Source organism: Coregonus clupeaformis, unplaced genomic scaffold (assembly GCF_020615455.1).
Source record: "Coregonus clupeaformis isolate EN_2021a unplaced genomic scaffold, ASM2061545v1 scaf0343, whole genome shotgun sequence".
In the NCBI taxonomy this organism is placed as follows: Eukaryota; Metazoa; Chordata; class Actinopteri; order Salmoniformes; family Salmonidae; genus Coregonus; species Coregonus clupeaformis.
In genome coordinates, this window is record NW_025533798.1 from 292,460 (window position 1) to 311,895 (window position 19,436).

Here is a 19,436-nt window from a genome sequence, read left to right on the forward strand (position 1 = left end):
TGTTAAGAATATTAAGAGGTGCGGTTTGGCGGGTCATGTTTCGGAGGACGTATGACTCGACCTTCGCCTCCCGAGGCCGTTGGGGAGCTGCAGCGATGAGACGAGATTGAAATTGGAGAGAAAAAGGGGGTACAGAAATAATGAAAAGGCATTCATAATAAAACATCATAAAAAACCACATTAAATATGGATGGTTAAATATCAACATTGAGATGTACAGTGAGGGGGGAAAAGTATTTGATCCCCTGCTGATTTTGTACGTTTGCCCACTGACAAAGACATGATCAGTCTATAATTTTAATGGTAGTTTTATTTGAACAGTGATAGACAGAATAACAACAATGCCCTGGCTGAGGGAAGGAGGTTCTCACCCAAGATTTGACGGTAGCCCATTCTAGCCTTGTGTAGGTCTACAATCTTGTCCCTGACATCCTTGGAGAGCTCTTTGGTCTTGGCCATGGTGGAGAGTTTGGAATCTGATTGATTGTTTGCTTTTGTGCACAGGTGTCTTTTATACAGGTAACAAGCTGATATTAAGAGCACTCCCTTTAAGAGTGTGCTCAAGATCTCAGCTCGTTATTTGTATAAAAGACACCTGGGAGCCAGAAATCTTTCTGATTTGAGAGGGGGTCAAATACTTATTTCCCTCATTAAAATGCAAATCAATTTATAAAAATGTTTACATGCGTTTTTCTGGATTTTTGTTGTTGTTATTATGTCTTTCACTGTTCAAATAAACCTACCATTAAAATTATAGACTGAACATTAATTATAGACTGATCATTTCTTTGTCAGTGGGCAAACGTACAAAATCAGCAGGGGATCAAATACTTTTTTCCCTCACTGTAAGCCAAGACCTAGTTGATAAATAGGTCAAATGTGTCTGTGTAACATGGAGTCAGAAATCACATCTGTATTCTTGATGGTAATCAATAGCCCCTTCGACAGAAATGCCTAAACTATAACAGTACTGTTTAATATACACTGAGTGTACAAAACATTAGGAACACCTTCCTAATATTGAGTTGCACCCCCCTCCCCTTTTGCCCTTTGAACAGACTCTACAACGTGAAACTGTTGAGCTTGAAAAACACAGCAGCATTGCAGTTCTTGACACAAACCGGTGTGCCTGGCACCTACCACCATATCTCGTTCAAAGGCACTTAAATATTTTGTCTTGCCCATTCACCCTCTGCGTTCACTTACATATGGATCTGTTTGTATATTTATGATTTGTTTGATTTACCAAATATTTAAATGAAATGAATGTACTTTTTTTTGTGGTTATTTTTAGCACCATTTTTGCATGTTGGTTTGTCACAATTTCAGCATGTTCAGCTACTGAATTTCCCATGGATACAAATCAATTGTCATGGGCTGCTGCAAACAAATCTTTGATTCCCAACACACACTATAAATGCTGACGTTAAAAGCCTGCTTGGTGTTGTTTTCCCTACCCCCTCTGAGGACAGTGTTCACATGACCTCTTTTTAAATAGAAACGCTCAGACATTACATTTACATTTTAGTTATTTTACAGACGCTCTTATCCAGAACGATTTACAGCAATGAGTGCATACATTTTCATATTTGTTCGTACTGGTCCCCCGTTGGAATTGAACCCATAACCCTGGCATTGCAAGTGCCATGTTCTACTGAGAGTGACCACCAGGGTTGCCATCCATTTCATTTCCAGTCAGTTCGGGAAGTACACTACAATTCCAATCCATTCTCTTTGGATTATTATTATTATTATAAAATGTTATTTTTTGACTCAAATTCCAATGTGATTTACCCCAACTCTGGACTGTACCCTGAGATACTTGTATACTATGCTATGAAATGTTCTGAGGAACTTTTGTACCAACATTCCCAAGATGTAATATAGAAAATATTTACAGAAATACATATATATGTAATACAATGAATATGCACTCGGTGGTTTCAAATGGTTTTGTGTCTGATAACTCCTATAGCATACTGTACTTTACATTATGAAATAGTTAATGCTTTGTGGGTGTGTGAAATCATAATAATATTTTTACGTATCTCACGCCTAATTGTTGCAATGCATATACACGATACATAACGTTCAATTTAGCTCTAGGACCAGATAATGAAACATTTACGAAAACGCCACACCAGACGGTGCTGGAGGTTTTGGGTCCACGCCACCTTCACTACCTAGTGGGCGGAGCGACTTTTGTAGTCTTTTAGACATGTCAACAACATGCCGGAGTCCAGGAGTGAGGCAGAGACCGACGAGAAAGGAGAAAAGCCTTCTAAAAACATAATTTCTGTAATTTCTCAGTTCGCTGACGATCATTTAACCTTTGTCCGGGTAAGAACCGACTGGGATACAAATTGCACATTCAAACATTGATGGGGAGGAAGTAGACGCTTCGTTCAAATGAGACAGCAGATTAGCTGTTGTTAAAATGTACTAAAGGTCCAGCTAACACATTCCAACATCTTTAGCTAACATATCTTGTTTTCTCCTCTAGAACATCAGTACTGGACTAGCAATTGCCGGGGTAATAGTAATATCAAGGAGTATTAAATTGGTAAGTAGCTTAGCCTATGCATAAAAAGCCAAATGTGATGCAGGCATGTTCCTCCAGGAGGCGGTAGCGAGTCGGGTTTCACACGAACCCTGGTTAAAGGAAGACTTGGGCGAAATTCTCTCTCTGGCCAATGTCAAGGGAATTCTCTTAACGATATCGACAGATTGTGGCGTTTTAACCAGACGAGATGAGCCCTTCCCCCTTATTCAATGAAATGCCAGATGGCTGTTCTGCGTAGGTTATAAGGTCAGGATCAATTTAGGATGGCAGTTGATGAGCTGTTTGCCTAATGTGTTGTTGTTTATCCTAGTTGATGTTGTTTAGTTAGTCAGCCTAACAGCCTTTTCTTCTTAACCAGATCATCAACTTCCATCCCTTGGCTTTAGAAAGGTAGTTTTGTTTAGCTAATATAATGATCTGTCGTTTTGTTTAGCTAGTAGAATGATCTGTCGTTTTGTTTAGCAGTAACCAAAAGGTCGCTGGTTCTAATCCCGGAGCGACTAGGTGAAACATCTGTCGATGTGCCCATGAGCAAGGCACTTAACCCTAATTGCTCATGTAAGTCGCTCTGGATAAGAGCGTCTGCTAAATGACTAAAAAATAAATAAAACATTTATTTAAAAAAATACTAATAGAATGATCTGTCGTTTTGTTTAGCTAATAGAATGATCTGTCGTTTTGTTGAGCTAATAGAATGATCTGTTTTGTTTAGGTAATAGAATGATCTGTTGTTTTGTTTAGCTAATATACTGAACAAAAAATATAAACACATGTAAAGTGATGGCCCCATGTTTCATGAGCTGAAATAAAAGATCCCAGAAATGTTCTATATACACAAAAAGCTTATTTCTCTCAATTTGTGCTCAAATTTGTTTACATCCCTGTTAGTGAACATTTCTCCTTTGCCAAGATAACCCATCCACCTGACAGGTGTAGCATATCAAGAAGCTGATTAAACAGTGTGATCATTACACAGGGTGCACCTTGTGCTGGGGACAATAAAAGGCCACTCTAAAATGTGCAGTTTTGTCACACAACACAATGCCATAGATGTGTCAAGTTTTGAGGGAGTGTGCAATTGGCATGCTGACTGCGGGAATGTCCACCTGAGCTGTTGCCAGATAATTTAATGTTCATGTCTCTACCGTAAGCCGACTCCAATGTTGTTTTAGAGAATTTGGCAGTACGTCCAACCGGCCTCACAACAGCAGACATTTACATTTACGTCATTTAGCAGACGCTCTTATCCAGAGCGACTTACAAATTGGTGCATTCAATTTATGAGCGGGAACTGTGCTTCCGTAGAGGTAGGGGGGCTAGCAGGCCAGAGGTGGATGAACATTGTGCCCTCGTTTGGGTGTAGGGTCTGATCAGAGCCTGAAGGTAAGGAGGTGCCGTTCCCCTCACAGCTCCGTAGGCAAGCACCATGGTCTTGTAGTAGATGCGAGCCTCAATTGGAAGCCATTGGAGTGTGCGGAGGAGCGGGGTGACGTGAGGGAACTTGGGAAGGTTGAACACCAGACCATGTGTAACCACGCCAGCCCAGGACCTCCAAATCCGTCTTAGTCATCAGCCACCCGGACAGCTGATGAAACTGAGGAGTATTTCTGTCTGTAATAAAGCCCTTTTGTGGGGAAAAACTGATTCTGATTGGCTGGACCGGCTGTCCCTGTCCAGTCATGTGAAATCCATAGTTTAATTGACTCATTTCCTTATATGAACTGTAACTCAGTAAAATCGTTGAAATTGTTGCATATTGCGTTTATATATATTTTTCAGAATGATCTGTGGTTTTGTTTACCCAATAGAATGTTTGTAGCAGTTCCAATTCTGTGTTGCCAAAACAATATTTCATGGTGACTTAGGAAGGTTCAGTGCAACTGATTACAACACATTGTACTTACAACAGTTATTCCCATTAAGAATGCTTTTCTAACAAGGTCTTTCATGTCTCACCACCCTCGTCAGATGACTAGGTTTGGCGTAGCCTCTGAGATCCCAGCACGGTTCATAGAGAACAATGTGAGCCTCAGAGGGAGGGTCCAGACCATCACAGAGAGAGCCCTGGAAGTGGAGCACGTCCCCATCTACATCCCTCTCCTCTCCCCCCTGCTGACTAAAGGTACCTCCATCTACCTCCCTCTCCTCTGCCCCCTGCTGGCTAAACGTACCCCCATCTACATCCCTCTCCTCTCCCCCCTGCTGGCTAAAGGTACCCCCATCTACCTCCCTCTCCTCTCCCCCCTGCTGACTAAAGGTACCTCCATCTACATCCCTCTCCTCTCCCCTGCTGGCTAAAGGTACCCCCATCTACATCCCTCTCCTCTCCCCCCTCTCCTCTCCTCCCTGCTGACTAAAGGTACCCCCATCTACATCCCTCTCCTCTCCCCCTGCTGGCTAAAGGTACCTCCATCTACATCCCTCTCCTCTCCCCCTGCTGGCTAAAGGTACCTCCATCTACATCCCTCTCCTCTCCCCCTGCTGGCTAAATGTACCTCCATCTACATCCCTCTCCTCTCCCCCTGCTGGCTAAAGGTACCCCCATCTACATCCCTCTCCTCTCCCCCCTGCTGGCTAAAGGTACCCCCCACCTACATCCCTCTCCTCTCCCCCTGCTGGCTAAATGTACCTCCACCTACATCCCTCTCCTCTCCCCCTGCTGGCTAAATGTACCCCCATCTACATCCCTCTCCTCTCCCCCCTGCTGGCTAAAGGTACCTCCATCTACATCCCTCTCCTCTCCCCCCTGCTGGCTAAAGGTACCTCCATCTACATCCCTCTCCTCTCCCCCTGCTGGCTAAATGTACCTCCATCTACATCCCTCTCCTCTCCCCCCTGCTGGCTAAAGGTACCCCCATCTACATCCCTCTCCTCTCCCCCTGCTGGCTAAAGGTACCCCCACCTACATCCCTCTCCTCTCCCCCTGCTGGCTAAATGTACCTCCACCTACATCCCTCTCCTCTCCCCCCTGCTGGCTAAATGTACCCCCATCTACATCCCTCTCCTCTCCCCCTGCTGGCTAAAGGTACCTCCATCTACATCCCTCTCCTCTCCCCCTGCTGGCTAAATGTACCTCCATCTACATCCCTCTCCTCTCCCCCTGCTGGCTAAAGGTACCCCCATCTACATCCCTCTCCTCTCCCCCTGCTGGCTAAAGGTACCCCCACCTACATCCCTCTCCTCCCCCTGCTGGCTAAATGTACCCCCATCTCTCTCCTCCCCCCCTGCTGGCTAAACATACCTCCATCTACATCCCTCTCCTCTCCCCCTGCTGGCTAAATGTACCCCCATCTACATCCCTCTCCTCTCCCCCCTCTCCTCTCCTCCCTGCTGGCTAAAGTTACCCCCATCTACATCTCTCTCCTCTCCTCCCTGCTGACTAAAGGTACCCCCACCTACATCCCTCTCCTCTCCCCCTGCTGGCTAAATGTACCCCCATCTACATCCCTCTCCTCTCCCCCTGCTGGCTAAAGGTACCCCCACCTACATCCCTCTCCTCCCCCCCTGCTGGCTAAATGTACCCCCATCTCTCTCCTCCCCCCCTGCTGGCTAAACATACCTCCATCTACATCTCTCTCCTCTCCCCCTGCTGACTAAAGGTACCCCCACCTACATCCCTCTCCTCCCCCCCTGCTGGCTAAATGTACCTCCATCTACATCCCTCTCCTCCCCCCGTGAAAGGTACCCATCTCTCTCCTCCCCCCCTGCTGGCTAAACATACCTCCATCTACATCCCTCTCCTCTCCCCCCGCTGACTAAATGACCCCATCTCTCTCCTCCCCCCCTGCTGGCTAAACATACCTCCATCTACATCTCTCTCCTCTCCTCCCTGCTGACTAAAGGTACCCCCACCTACATCTCTCTCCTCTCCCCCTGCTGACTAAAGGTACCCCCATCTACATCCCTCTCCTCTGCCCCCTGCTGGCTAAACGTACCCCCATCTACATCCCTCTACTCTCCCCCTGCTGACTAAAGGTACCTCCATCTACCTCCCTCTCCTCTCCCCCTGCTGACTAAAGGTACCCCCACCTACATCCCTCTCCTCTGCCCCTGCTGGCTAAATGTACCTCCATCTACATCCCTCTCCTCTCCCCCCGCTGACTAAAGGTACCTCCATCTACATCTCTCTCCTCTCCCCCCTGCTAGCTAAATGTACCTCCATCTACATCCCTCTCCTCTGCCCCTGCTGGCTAAATGTACCTCCATCTACATCCCTCTCCTCTCCCCCCTGCTGACTAAAGGTACCCCCACCTACATCCCTCTCCTCTGCCCCTGCTGGCTAAATGTACCTCCATCTACATCCCTCTCCTCTCCCCCCTGCTGACTAAAGGTACCCCCATCTACCTCCCTCTCCTCTCCTCCCTGCTGGCTAAAGGTACCTCCATCTACATCTCTCTCCTCTCCCCACTGCTGGCTAAACGTACCCCCATCTACACCCCTCTCCTCTGCCCCTGCTGGCTTAACGTATGGAAGAATGAATGGGTTCACATCCCCTTCAACTTTCCCAACACACACAGACACACAAAGCCCACAGGGTAACGGTCAATCACACTGTAGTAACAAGGATTAGGATTCACCTCCCAGCTGTTGGAAAGCCTGATCATTCACACAGCTGTCCCCAATTAGTCATTTGTGTCTTTACTAATCCCAAGCCGTTGGACACATCCAAACAGATCAATTACCTAGTGGCTATTAGAGCGTCATAAGTGTGTCAGCCGTAGACCGCCTGCTGCGATCTTTAACATAAGTGTGTCAGCCATAGACCATTTGCTGCGCTCTTTAACATAACTGAGTCAGCCATAGACCATCTGCTGCGCTCTTTAACATAACTGTGTCAGCCATAGACCGCCTGCTGCGCTCTTTAACATAAGTTTGTCAGCTATAGACCGCCTGCTGCGCTCTTTAACATAAGTGTGTCAGCCAGAGACCATCTGCTGCGCTCTTTAACATAACTGTCAGCCATAGACCACCTGATGCGCTCTTTAACATAAGTGTGTCAGCCATATACCATCTGCTGCACTCTTTAACATAACTGTGTCAGCCATAGACCGCCTGCTGCGCTCTTTAACATAACTGTGTCAGCCATAGACCATCTGCTCTCTTTAACATAACTGAGTCAGCCATAGACCATCTGCTGCTCTCTTTAACATAACTGTGTCAGCCATAGACCATCTGCTCTCTTTAACATATCTGTGTCAGCCATAGACCATCTGCTGCTCTCTTTAACATAACTGTGTCAGCCATAGACCATCTGCTCTCTTTAACATAACTGAGTCAGCCATAGACCATCTGCTGCGCTCTTTAACATAACTGTGTCAGCCATAGACCGCCTGCTGCGCTCTTTAACATAACTGTGTCGGCCATAGACCATCTGCTGCTCTCTTTAACATAACTGTGTCAGCCATAGACCATCTGCTCTCTTTAACATATCTGTGTCAGCCATAGACCATCTGCTGCACTCTTTAACATAACTGTGTCAGCCATAGACCGCCTGCTGCGCTCTTTAACATAACTGTGTCAGCCATAGACCATCTGCTCTCTTTAACATAACTGAGTCAGCCATAGACCATCTGCTGCTCTCTTTAACATAACTGTGTCAGCCAATGACCATCTGCTCTCTTTAACATATCTGTGTCAGCCATAGACCATCTGCTGCTCTCTTTAACATAACTGTGTCAGCCATAGACCATCTGCTCTCTTTAACATAACTGTGTCAGCCAATGACCATCTGCTCTCTTTAACATATCTGTGTCAGCCATAGACCATCTGCTGCTCTCTTTAACATAACTGAGTCAGCCATAGACCATCTGTTGCTCTCTTTAACATATCTGAGTCAGCCATAGACCATCTGCTCTCTTTAACATAACTGAGTCAGCCATAAACCATCTGCTGCTCTCTTTAACATAACTGAGTCAGCCATAAACCATCTGCTGCTCTCTTTAACATAACGGAGTCAGCCATAGACCATCTGCTGCTCTATTTAACATAACTGTGTCAGCCATAGACCATGTGCTGCTCTCTTTAACATAACTGTTTCAGCCATAGACCATCTGCTCTCTTTAACATATATGTGTCAGCCATAGACCATCTGCTGCTCTCTTTAATGTAACTGTGTCAGCCATAGACCATCTGCTGCTCTCTTTAACATAACTGTGTCAACCATAGACCATCTGCTGCTCTCTTTAACATAACTGTGTCAGCCATAGACCATCTGCTCTCTTTAACATATCTGTGTCAGCCATTGACCATCTGCTGCTCTCTTTAACATAACCGTGTCAACCTTAGACCATCTGCTGCTCTCTTTAATATATCTGTGTCAGCCATAGACCATCTGCTGCTCTCTTTAACATAACTATGTCAGCCATAGACCATTTGCTGCTCTCTTTAACATAACTGTGTCAGCCGTAGACCATCTGCTCTCTTTAACATATCTGTGTCAGCCATAGACCATCTGCTGCTCTCTTTAACATAACTGAGTCAGCCATAGACCATCTGCTCTCTTTAATATATCTGAGTCAGCCATAGACCATCTGCTCTCTTTAATATATCTGAGTCAGCCATAGACCATCTGCTGCTCTCTTTAACATAACTGTGTCAACCTTAGACCATCTGCTGCTCTTTAACATAACTGTGTCAGCCATTGACCGTCTGCTCTCTTTAACTATGCTGTTGGATTTAGTGGAAGGGAAGGTTGGCTTTGATATTTGCTGAAGTATTGTAGTCAACCTAATGGTTAGCCTCTCCTGTAGAGTCAGTTTTCTATATTTTCCTAAAACCAAAGTAAATGCTACTTTAATCCAATTCATTTGATTTGATAGGTATTGGATCATGGCTTGATGTCTGATGAAGGTCATTGTGACTGAAACACGACATCTTTTTCACCTTTATCTAATTAAGACCAACATTTTTTTGTAAAGATTGAGTGAGTTTCATGCCTTCTGCCCGCATTCAGAGGCACCGGACCGTACACATTTACAAGATGTAGTTTAGCTCCCTTCATCAGACTGAGTTAGCATAGTAAGCCTGTTAGAGAAGAGGCTGAGTTAGCATAGTAAGCCTGTTAGAGAAGAGGCTGAGTTAGCATAGTAAGCCTGTTAGAGAAGAGGCTGAGTTAGCATAGGAAGCCTGTTAGAGAAGAGGCTGAGTTAGCATAGTAAGCCTGTTAGAGAAGAGGCTGAGTTAGCATAGGAAGCCTGTTAGAGAAGAGGCTGAGTTAGCATAGGAAGCCTGTTAGAGAAGAGGCTGAGTTAGCATAGGAAGCCTGTTAGAGAAGAGGCTGAGTTAGCATAGGAAGCCTGTTAGAGAAGAGGCTGAGTTAGCATAGGAAGCCTGTTAGAGAAGAGGCTGAGTTAGCATAGTAAGCCTGTTAGAGAAGAGGCTGAGTTAGCATAGGAAGCCTGTTAGAGAAGAGGCTGAGTTAGCATAGTAAGCCTGTTAGAGAAGAGGCTGAGTTAGCATAGGAAGCCTGTTAGAGAAGAGGCTGAGTTAGCATAGGAAGCCTGTTAGAGAAGAGGCTGAGTTAGCATAGTAAGCCTGTTAGAGAAGAGGCTGAGTTAGCATAGGAAGCCTGTTAGAGAAGAGGCTGAGTTAGCATAGGAAGCCTGTTAGAGAAGAGGCTGAGTTAGCATAGGAAGCCTGTTAGAGAAGAGGCTGAGTTAGCATAGGAAGCCTGTTAGAGAAGAGGCTAGCTGCAGTATTAAGTTATGGTTCTGCCCTGCAGTCAAACTGAGGGTACTAGATAGTACTCTTTCAGCTCCATCCGTGGCCAGGGAGATTCTCTTACTAAGCTCTTCTCTAGTTACAGAGATTAGAAGTGTCTCTCTCTATAGCTCTGTCTCTTTGAGTTCCTGTTGTTTTACGACACAGGCTTGACCTCTGGCCACAGTCTTTTGTTGTTGCGTGTATTCGCTTGCCTGTGCCTTTAGTAATACAGTATATCTACTGCTGTAGTTGTACAGCTTTCCATAGTGCATGTCTGCTGCTATATCTTCCAACAGTCTGTCTTTCTGTTTGTTCTTTCAGTTGGTCAGGATCTTCACTGTGCCACCTTCAGGTTTATGCAGTGGACCACAGCCATAGTTCAACATCCAGGTCCACTCTACAGGGGTCAAGAGGTCAGGTGTACTGTATGTGTGTCTCACCTGGGCAGGTCTTCTCTCCTCAGGTGGTGGTGGTGTGTTTCCCCTGGCTGTGCGCCTGGCGGGGGTGGATCTGACCCCAGAGGGGAGGGCGTGGCTTGAGCAGCACCTGAGCCCGGCCCAGACGGTGTGGCTCAAACTGGTCAGCAGAGAGGAGGAGACACTGCACTGTCTGGTGTCTGTTAGAAGGGTCAGTTACTGTCTGGTGTCTGTTAGAAGGGTCAGTTACTGTCTGGTGTCTGTTAGAAGGGTCAGTTACTGTCTGGTGTCTGTTAGAAGGGTCAGTTACTGTCTGGTGTCTGTTAGCAGGGTCAGTTACTGTCTGTTAGCAGGGTCAGTTACTGTCTGTCTGTTAGAAGGGTCAGTTACTGTCTGTCTGTTAGCAGGGTCAGTTACTGTCTGTCTGTTAGCAGGATCAGTTACTGTCTGTTAGAAGGGTCAGTTACTGTCTGTCTGTCTGTTAGAAGGGTCAGTTACTGTCTGGTGTCTGTTAGAAGGGTCAGTTACTGTCTGGTGTCTGTTAGAAGGGTCAGTTACTGTCTGGTGTCTGTTAGAAGGGTCAGTTACTGTCTGTCTGTCTGTTAGAAGGGTCAGTTACTGTCTGGTGTCTGTTAGAAGGGTCAGTTACTGTCTGGTGTCTGTTAGAAGGGTCAGTTACTGTCTGGTGTCTGTTAGAAGGGTCAGTTACTGTCTGGTGTCTGTTAGAAGGGTCAGTTACTGTCTGGTGTCTGTTAGAAGGGTCAGTTACTGTCTGGTGTCTATTAGAAGGGTCAGTTACTGTCTGGTGTCTGTTAGAAGGGTCAGTTACTGTCTGTCTGTCTGTTAGAAGGGTCAGTTACTGTCTGGTGTCTGTTAGAAGGGTCAGTTACTGTCTGGTGTCTGTTAGAAGGGGTCAGTTACTGTCTGGTGTCTGTTAGAAGGGTCAGTTACTGTCTGGTGTCTGTTAGAAGGGTCAGTTACTGTCTGTCTGTCTGTTAGAAGGGTCAGTTACTGTCTGTTAGCAGGGTCAGTTACTGTCTGGTGTCTGTTAGAAGGGTCAGTTACTGTCTGGTGTCTGTTAGAAGGGTCAGTTACTGTCTGGTGTCTGTTAGAAGGGTCAGTTACTGTCTGTCTGTCTGTTAGAAGGGTCAGTTACTGTCTGTTAGTAGGGTCAGTTACTGTCTGGTGTCTGTTAGAAGGGTCAGTTACTGTCTGGTGTCTGTTAGAAGGGTCAGTTACTGTCTGGTGTCTGTTAGAAGGGTCAGTTACTGTCTGTTAGAAGGGTCAGTTACTGTCTGTCTGTTAGAAGGGTCACTTACTGTCTGTCTGTTAGCAGGGTCAGTTACTGTCTGTCTGTTAGTAGGGTCAGTTACTGTCTGTTAGAAGGATCAGTTACTGTCTGTTAGAAGGGTCAGTTACTGTCTGTCTGTTAGCAGGGTCAGTTACTGTCTGTGTATGTTAACAGGTACAGTTACTGTCTATGTCTGTTAACAGGGTCAGTTACTGTCTATGTCTGTTAGCAGGTCAGTAAGGCTGCAAATGAGCAATTAGTGTAAAAAAGATCAGAATTGGACTGCTTGTGTAAATGCAGCCTTACTGTCTGTGTCTGTGAGTGGAGGAACATTCGTTAGTTACTGACTCTCTGGTATCTTCAGGACACTGTTACTCTTTATGACTGTATTAATTAACTGAATGTTGGAAGACAATGAAACCTACAGATAAGTGTTATTAACCTCCCTCTGTCTCTCTCCCCCAGGGGTCACTGAGGAGTCTGTGTCTGAATGACGAGGTGTTGAGGTTGGGTCTGGCACGCACCGTCCCAGTCTCTGGACTCCACCCCCAGTCCCGTCTCTACCTGCGGCTCCACCAACGGCTGCTCAGGGCAGAGGTCAAGGCCGAGCGGAAGGGGCGGGGCATGTGGAAAGAGGACAGCCTATGGGAAAGGACCTCACAGGCTGTCAGGGAGAACTCACTGGTCAGACTGATCAGGAGGATCTTCAAGTGGACATGATTGGTTGATTGACTGACTGACTGACTGATTGGTTGACTGACTGACTGACTGACTGAATGATTGGTTGATTGACTGACTGACTGGTTGATTGACTGACTGACTGATTTGGTTGATTCAAGTGGGCTTGAAAGGAAGTTTATGAATGTAGCAAGGTTCAAGCCACGTCCACCTGGGAATACAGCTCTGCCATCATTTGTCTGTTTTTGAGAAGTGGGCCATCTATTTGTCAACTAATTGCCACTTCACCGATTGCTGTCAAAATAGAAACTGATAATATTCATACGATTACCCGTGCAAACCATCTTTTCTCCTGTACTTTAATGTCGGGTAAAAATGTGAAACGATGTCTCAAAAAGATGGGGGTTACATGGGGTTGACCCACGTGTCTATCAAAGTTGATATGTCGATGGGGATTAAACGCACTGACACGGCAACTACATGACCAGAGAGCATAGAAAATGGTCTAATTACAGGAAGTGTTCTTTGTGGGATAGAAATGTGTGGATGTTTGATTAGATAATGTAAACAAACTCGTTAGTCAAAAGAAAGGCGACACGAAAAATCCACATATCTAGGTCAATCGCGCAATTTTTTATCTTTCCCCTATTGTGAAATAAATATGCATATACAGTATATTGACATTCACAACAGGTGGGTGCTATTTTGGTACAAAACATTTTCGTCTTGTGTTTAGTATTCTACAAGACATCAATCATGAACTGTGGGTTTTCTAGCATGAACTGCACGTTTCAAGCCTTGCCACAACATCTCAATTGGGATTAGGTCTGGACTTTGACTAGGCCATTCCAAAACTAGAAATGTGTTGCTTTTTAGCCATTTTCATGTAGACTTGATTGCGTGTTTTGGGTCATTGTCTTGCTGCATGACCCAGCTGTGCTTCATCTTCAGCTCACAGACGGATGGCCTGACATTCTCCTGTAGAATTCTCTGATACAGAGCAGAATTCATGGTTCCTTCTATTAAGGCAAGTTGTCCAGGTCCTGAGGCAGCAAAGCATCCCCAAACCATCACACCACCACCACCATGCATGACCGTTGGTATAAGGTTCTTACTGTGGAATGTGTTTGGTTTTCGCCAGGCATAATGGGATCCAAGTCAAGATGGTTTATAGCAGAAGAAAAGACATGCACATTTAGGTAAATAAATAAAATAAAAACTAATTTTCCAATGGTTGAATTTCATCTCAAGAATATCAGCAAAAGAGTTATGTGGGCATGAAAAATGTTTGGTTAAAATACTAATATAATTTTGCTGACAAAGAAAAGAGGGACAGACCGATTTGCTAAGTGTTTATAACTGAAAAGTTTGCACATATAATTTCAAATTATCCGTCTCCCATTCCTTGTTGGGCTCTTTAGTTTAGTTCTTAACAGTTCTGTTCCCTTAGAGAAGTGTTTGTGTGTTAGAGAGGGGAAAAGGGGGGTTTGGATTGTCACGGCGATAGAACTGTGGGGGTCTACTGGTCTCCCCCCTACCGAGATCACCGTTGCCACGGTAACACCAAATCTGAGAGGTGAAACCCTAGTTGGGCCCTTACAAACCACAGAGGGGAGAGAGGGGGAGAGAGAGAGAGAGAGAGAGAGAGAGAGAGAGAGAGAGAGAGAGAGAGACCCCCACTGGTTGCCCTCTAGGTTACAGAGAGCTGGTAGTCCCATCCACCAAACTACCAGGTGTGAAACAGGGAAGGGACTCAGGGGGTATGCTAATTTGGTATAGAGCAGTCCTAACTCACTCTATTAAATTAATCAAAACAGGAACATTTTACATTTGGTTAGAAATTCAAAAGGAAATTATCTCAACAGAGAAATATTTCCTCCTGTGTGCTACCTATATGCCCCCACTAGAATCCCCATACTTTAATGAAGACAGCTTCTCCATCCTGGAGGGGAAAATCAATCATTTCCAGACCCAGGGACATGTACTAGTCTGTGACGACCTAAATGCCAGAACTGGACAAGAACCTGACACCCTCAGCACACAGGGGGACAAACACCTACCTGGAGGTGACAGCATTCCCTCCCCCATATGCCCCCCTAGGCACAACTACGACAACATAACCAACAAAAATGGGTCACGACTCCTGCAGCTCTGTCGCACACTGGGTATGTACATAGTCAATGGTAGGCTTCGAGGGGACTCCTATGGTAGGTACACCTATAGCTCATCTCTTGGCAGTTGTACTGTAGACTACTTTATCACTGACCTTAACCCAGAGTCTCTCAGAACGTTCACAGTCAGCCCACTGACACCCCTATCAGACCACAGCAAAATCACAGTCTACTTGAACAGAGCAATACTCAATCATGAGGCATCAAAGCCAAAGGAACTGAATAATATTAAGAAATGCTATAGATGGAAGGAAAGTAGTGTTGAAACCTACCAAAAAACAATTAGGCAACAACAAATTCAATCCATTCTAGACAACTTCCTGGACAAAACGTTCCACTGTAATAGTGAAGGTGTAAACTTGGCAGTAGAAAACCTAAACAGTATATTTGACCTCTCAGCTTCCCTATCAAATCTAAAAATCTCTAACAGAAAACCAAAGAAAAGTAACAACAGTGATAAATGGTTTGATGAAGAATGCAAAAACCTAAGAAAGAAATTGAGAAACCTATCCAACCAAAAACATAGAGACCCAGAAAACCTGAGCCTACGCCTTCACTATGGTGAATCACTAAAACAATGCAGAAATACACTACGGAAAAAGAAGGAACAGCATGTCAGAAATCAGTTCAATGTAATTGAAGAATCCATAGACTAACCACTTCTGGGAAAATTGGAAAACACTAAACAAACAACAACACGAAGAGCTATCTATCCAAAGCGGAGATGTATGGGTAAACCACTTCTCCAATCTTTTTGGCCCTATAACAGAGAACAAACAGCTAAAAAATATACATGATCAAATGCAAATCTTAGAATCAACTATTAAAGACTACCAGAACCCACTAGATTGTCCAATTACATTGAATGAACTACAGGACAAAATACAAACCCTCCAACCCAAAAAGGCCTGTGGTGTTGATGGTATCCTGAATGAAATGATAAAATATACAGACCACAAATTTCAATTAGCTATACTTAAACTCTTTAACATCATCCTTAGCTCTGGCATCTTCCCCAATATTTGGAACCAAGGACTGATCACCCCAATCCACAAAAGTGGAGACAAATTTGACCCCAATAACTACCGTGGGATATGCGTCAACAGCAACCTTGGGAAAATCCTCTGCATTATCATTAACAGCAGACTAGTTCATTTCCTCAGTGAAAACAATGTACTGAGCAAATGTCAAATTGGCTTTTCACCAAATTACCGTACAACAGACCACGTATTCACCCTGCACACCCTAATTGACAAACAAACAAACCAAAACAAAGGCAAAGTCTTCTCATGCTTTGTTGATTTCAAAAAACCTTTTGACTCAATTTAGCATGAGGGTCTGCTATACAAATTGATGAAAGTGGGGTTGGGGGAAAAATATACGACATTATAAAATCCATGTACACAAACAACAAGTGTGCAGTTAAAATTGGCAAAAAACACACACATTTCTTTCCACAGGGCCGTGGGGTGAGACAGGGATGCATTTTAAGCCCCACCCTCTTCAACATATCAACAAATTGGCGAGGGCACTAGATCAGTCTGCAGCACCCGGCCTCACCCTACTAGAATCTGAAGTAAAATGTCTTCTGTTTGCTGATGATCTGGTGCTTCTGTCACCAACCAAGGAGGGCCCACAGCAGCATCTAGATCTTCTGCACATATTCTGTCAGACCTGGGCCCTGACAGTAAATCTCAGTAAGACAAAAATAATGGTGTTCCAAAAAAGGTCCAGTTGCCAGGACCACAAATACAAATTCCATCTAGACACCGTTGCCCTAGAGCACACAAAAAACTATACATACCTCGGCCTAAACATCAGCGCCACAGGTAACTTCCACAAAGCTGTGAACGATCTGAGAGACAAGGCAAGAAGGGCCTTCTATGCCATCAAAAGGAACATAAAATTTGACATACCAATTAGGATCTGGCTAAAAATACTTGAATCAGTTATAGAACCCATTGCCCTTTATGGTTGTGAGGTCTGGGGTCCGCTCACCAACCAATAATTCACAAAATGGGACAAACACCAAATTGAGACTGCATGCAGAATTCTGCAAAAACATCCTCCGTGTACAACGTAAAACACCAAATAATGCATGCAGGGCAGAATTAGGCCAATACCCGCTAATTATCAAAATCCAGAAAAGAGCCGTTAAATTCTATAACCACTTAAAAGGAAGCGATTCCCAAACCTTCCATAACAAAGCCATCACCTACAGAGAGATGAACTTGGAGAAGAGTCCCCTAAGTAAGCTGGTCCTGGGGCTCTGTTCACAAACACAAACAGACCCCACAGAGCCCCAGGACAACAACAACAACAACAACAACAACACAATTAGACCCAACCAAATAATGAGACAACAAAAAGAGAATTACTTTACACATTGGAAAGAACAAACAAAAAAACAGAGCAAACTGGAATGCTATCTGGCCCTAAACAGAGAGTACACAGTGGCAGAATACCTGACCACTGTGACTGACCCAAACTTAAGGAAAGCTTTGACTATGTACAGACTCAGTGAGCATAGCCTTGCTATTGAGAAAGGCCGCCGTAGGCCCACAAAATGCCCACAAAATGAGGTGGAAACTGAGCTGCACTTCCTAACCTCCTGCCAAATGTATGACCATATTAGAGACACATATTTCCCTCAGATTACAGCGATCCACAAAGAATTCGAAAACAAACCCAATTTTGATAAACTCCCTTATCTACTGGGTGAAAAACCACAGTGTGCCATCACAGCTGCAATATTTGTGACCTGTTGCCACAAGAAAAGGGCAACCAGTGAAGAACAAAGACCATTGTAAATACAACCCATATATATGTTTATTTATTTTCCCATTTGTACTTTAACTATTTGCACATTGTTACAACACTGTATATATACATAATATGACATTTGAAATGTCTTTATTCTTTTGAAACTTCTGAGTGTAATGTTTACTGTTAATATTTATTGTTTATTTCACTTTTGTTTACTATCTACTTCACTTGCTTTGGCAATGTTAACATACGTTTCCCATGCCAATAAAGCCCTTAAATTGAAATTGAAATTGAATTGAGAGAGAGAGAGAGACAGGGAGAGAGACAGAGGGAGAGAGAGACAGGGAGAGAGAGACGGAGGGACAGGGAGAGAGAGACGGAGGGACAGGGAGAGAGAGACGGAGAGAGTCGGAGAGACAGGGAGAAGGGGTGTTGAAGAGCTCATAAAAGGGCTCTTTAGAGCTAACATGACTCAGACGTTAGAGAACTACAGTGGGGAGAACAAGTATTTGATACACTGCCGATTTTGCAGGTTTTCCTACTTACAAAGCATGTAGAGGTCTGTAATTTATATCATAGGTACACTTCAACTGTGAGAGACGGAATCTAAAACAAAAATCCAGAAAATCAGATTGTATGATTTTTAAGTAATTAATTTGCATTTTATTGCATGACATAAGTATTTGATCACCTACCAACCAGTAAGAATTCCGGCTCTCACAGACCTGTTAGTTTTTCTTTAAGAAGCCCTCCTGTTCTCCACTCATTACCTGTATTAACAGCACCTGTTTGAACTCGTTACCTGTATAAAAGACACCTGTCCAAACACTCAATCAAACAGACTCCAACCTCTCCACAATGGCCAAGACCAGAGAGCTGTGTAAGGACATCAGGGATAAAATTGTAGACCTGCACAAGGCTGGGATGGGCTACAGGATAATAGGCAAGCAGCTTGGTGAGAAGGCAACAACTGTTGGCGCAATTATTAGAAAATGGAAGAAGTTCAAGATGACGGTCAATCACCCTCGGTCTGGGGCTCCATGCAAGATCTCACCTCGTGGGGCATCAATGATCATGAGGAAGGTGAGGGATCAGCCCAGAACTACATGGCAGGACCTGGTCAATGACCTGAAGAGGGAGCTGAAAGTCTGTATTGCCCAGCGACAGCCCCAGAAACCTGAAGGATCTGGAGAAGGTCTGTATGGAGGAGTGGGCCAAAATCCCTGCTGCAGTGTGTGCAAACCTGGTCAAGACCTACAGGAAACGTATGTTCTCTGTAATTGCAAACAAAGGTTTCTGTACCAAATATTAAGTTCTGCTTTTCTGATGTATCAAATACTTATGTCATGCAATAAAATGCAAATTAATTACTTAAAAATCATAATGTGATTTTCTGGATTTTTGTTTTAGATTCCGTCTCTCACAGTTGAAGTGTACCTATGATAAAAATGACAGACCTCTACATGCTTTGTAAGTAGGAAAACCTGCAAAATCGGCAGTGTATCAAATACTTGTTCTCCCCACTGTAACTCAGTCTTAAAGCAGGAGGTAGAGACTAGAGGCCCGTAGACCAGGCTCTATAACCCAATGAGAGACACTGGAGCAGTCTAATACACAGAGAGATGGACGAACGAACAGAGAGGAGAGAGGATTACACATATGGCTGTGTATCTGTTCATGACTATGCTACAATGCACTTGTCTGACGATTTACTGTGTCCATGTTGATGATAGTATCTTTCCCCCATCAAATAAACTATTTGAAAGTACCACCCTTCACTCGTCATGTGCTTGGGGTGACAGTGTTAACCATGTGCTTGGGGTGACAGTGTTAACCACGTGCTTGGGGTG

General features: G+C 44.4%; 1 protein-coding gene across 2 annotated transcripts; it reads left to right on the forward strand.

The window, feature by feature from the left end:
• The first annotated feature begins 1,573 nt into the window (after positions 1-1,573).
• Positions 1,574-13,136, forward strand: c18h3orf33 (c18h3orf33 homolog (H. sapiens)). 2 transcript variants are annotated; one of them, XM_041876894.2, is made up of 5 exons: positions 1,574-2,340; positions 2,504-2,563; positions 4,532-4,685; positions 10,586-10,677; positions 12,437-13,136. In XM_041876894.2, the coding sequence occupies exons 1-5, from the start codon at positions 2,230-2,232 to the stop codon at positions 12,689-12,691; spliced, it is 672 nt and encodes a 223-aa protein (XP_041732828.1). In that variant the 5' UTR covers positions 1,574-2,229; the 3' UTR covers positions 12,692-13,136. The 2 variants fall into 2 exon arrangements, with proteins under 2 accessions (XP_041732828.1, XP_041732827.1); XM_041876893.2 differs by lacking the exon at positions 10,586-10,677 and adding an exon at positions 10,728-10,891.
• Positions 13,137-19,436: the final 6,300 nt, after the last annotated feature.

Excerpts from the sequence above, each read along its gene's own strand:
- c18h3orf33 (XM_041876893.2), top strand. The coding sequence starts at position 2,230 with ATGCCGGAGTCCAGGAGTGAGGCAGAGACCGACGAGAAAGGAGAAAAG. Across the intron at positions 2,564-4,531 it reads TATCAAGGAGTATTAAATTG|ATGACTAGGTTTGGCGTAGC; the intron begins GTAAGTAGCTTA and ends CACCCTCGTCAG. Across the intron at positions 10,892-12,436 it reads GTCTGGTGTCTGTTAGAAGG|GGGTCACTGAGGAGTCTGTG; the intron begins GTCAGTTACTGT and ends TCTCTCCCCCAG.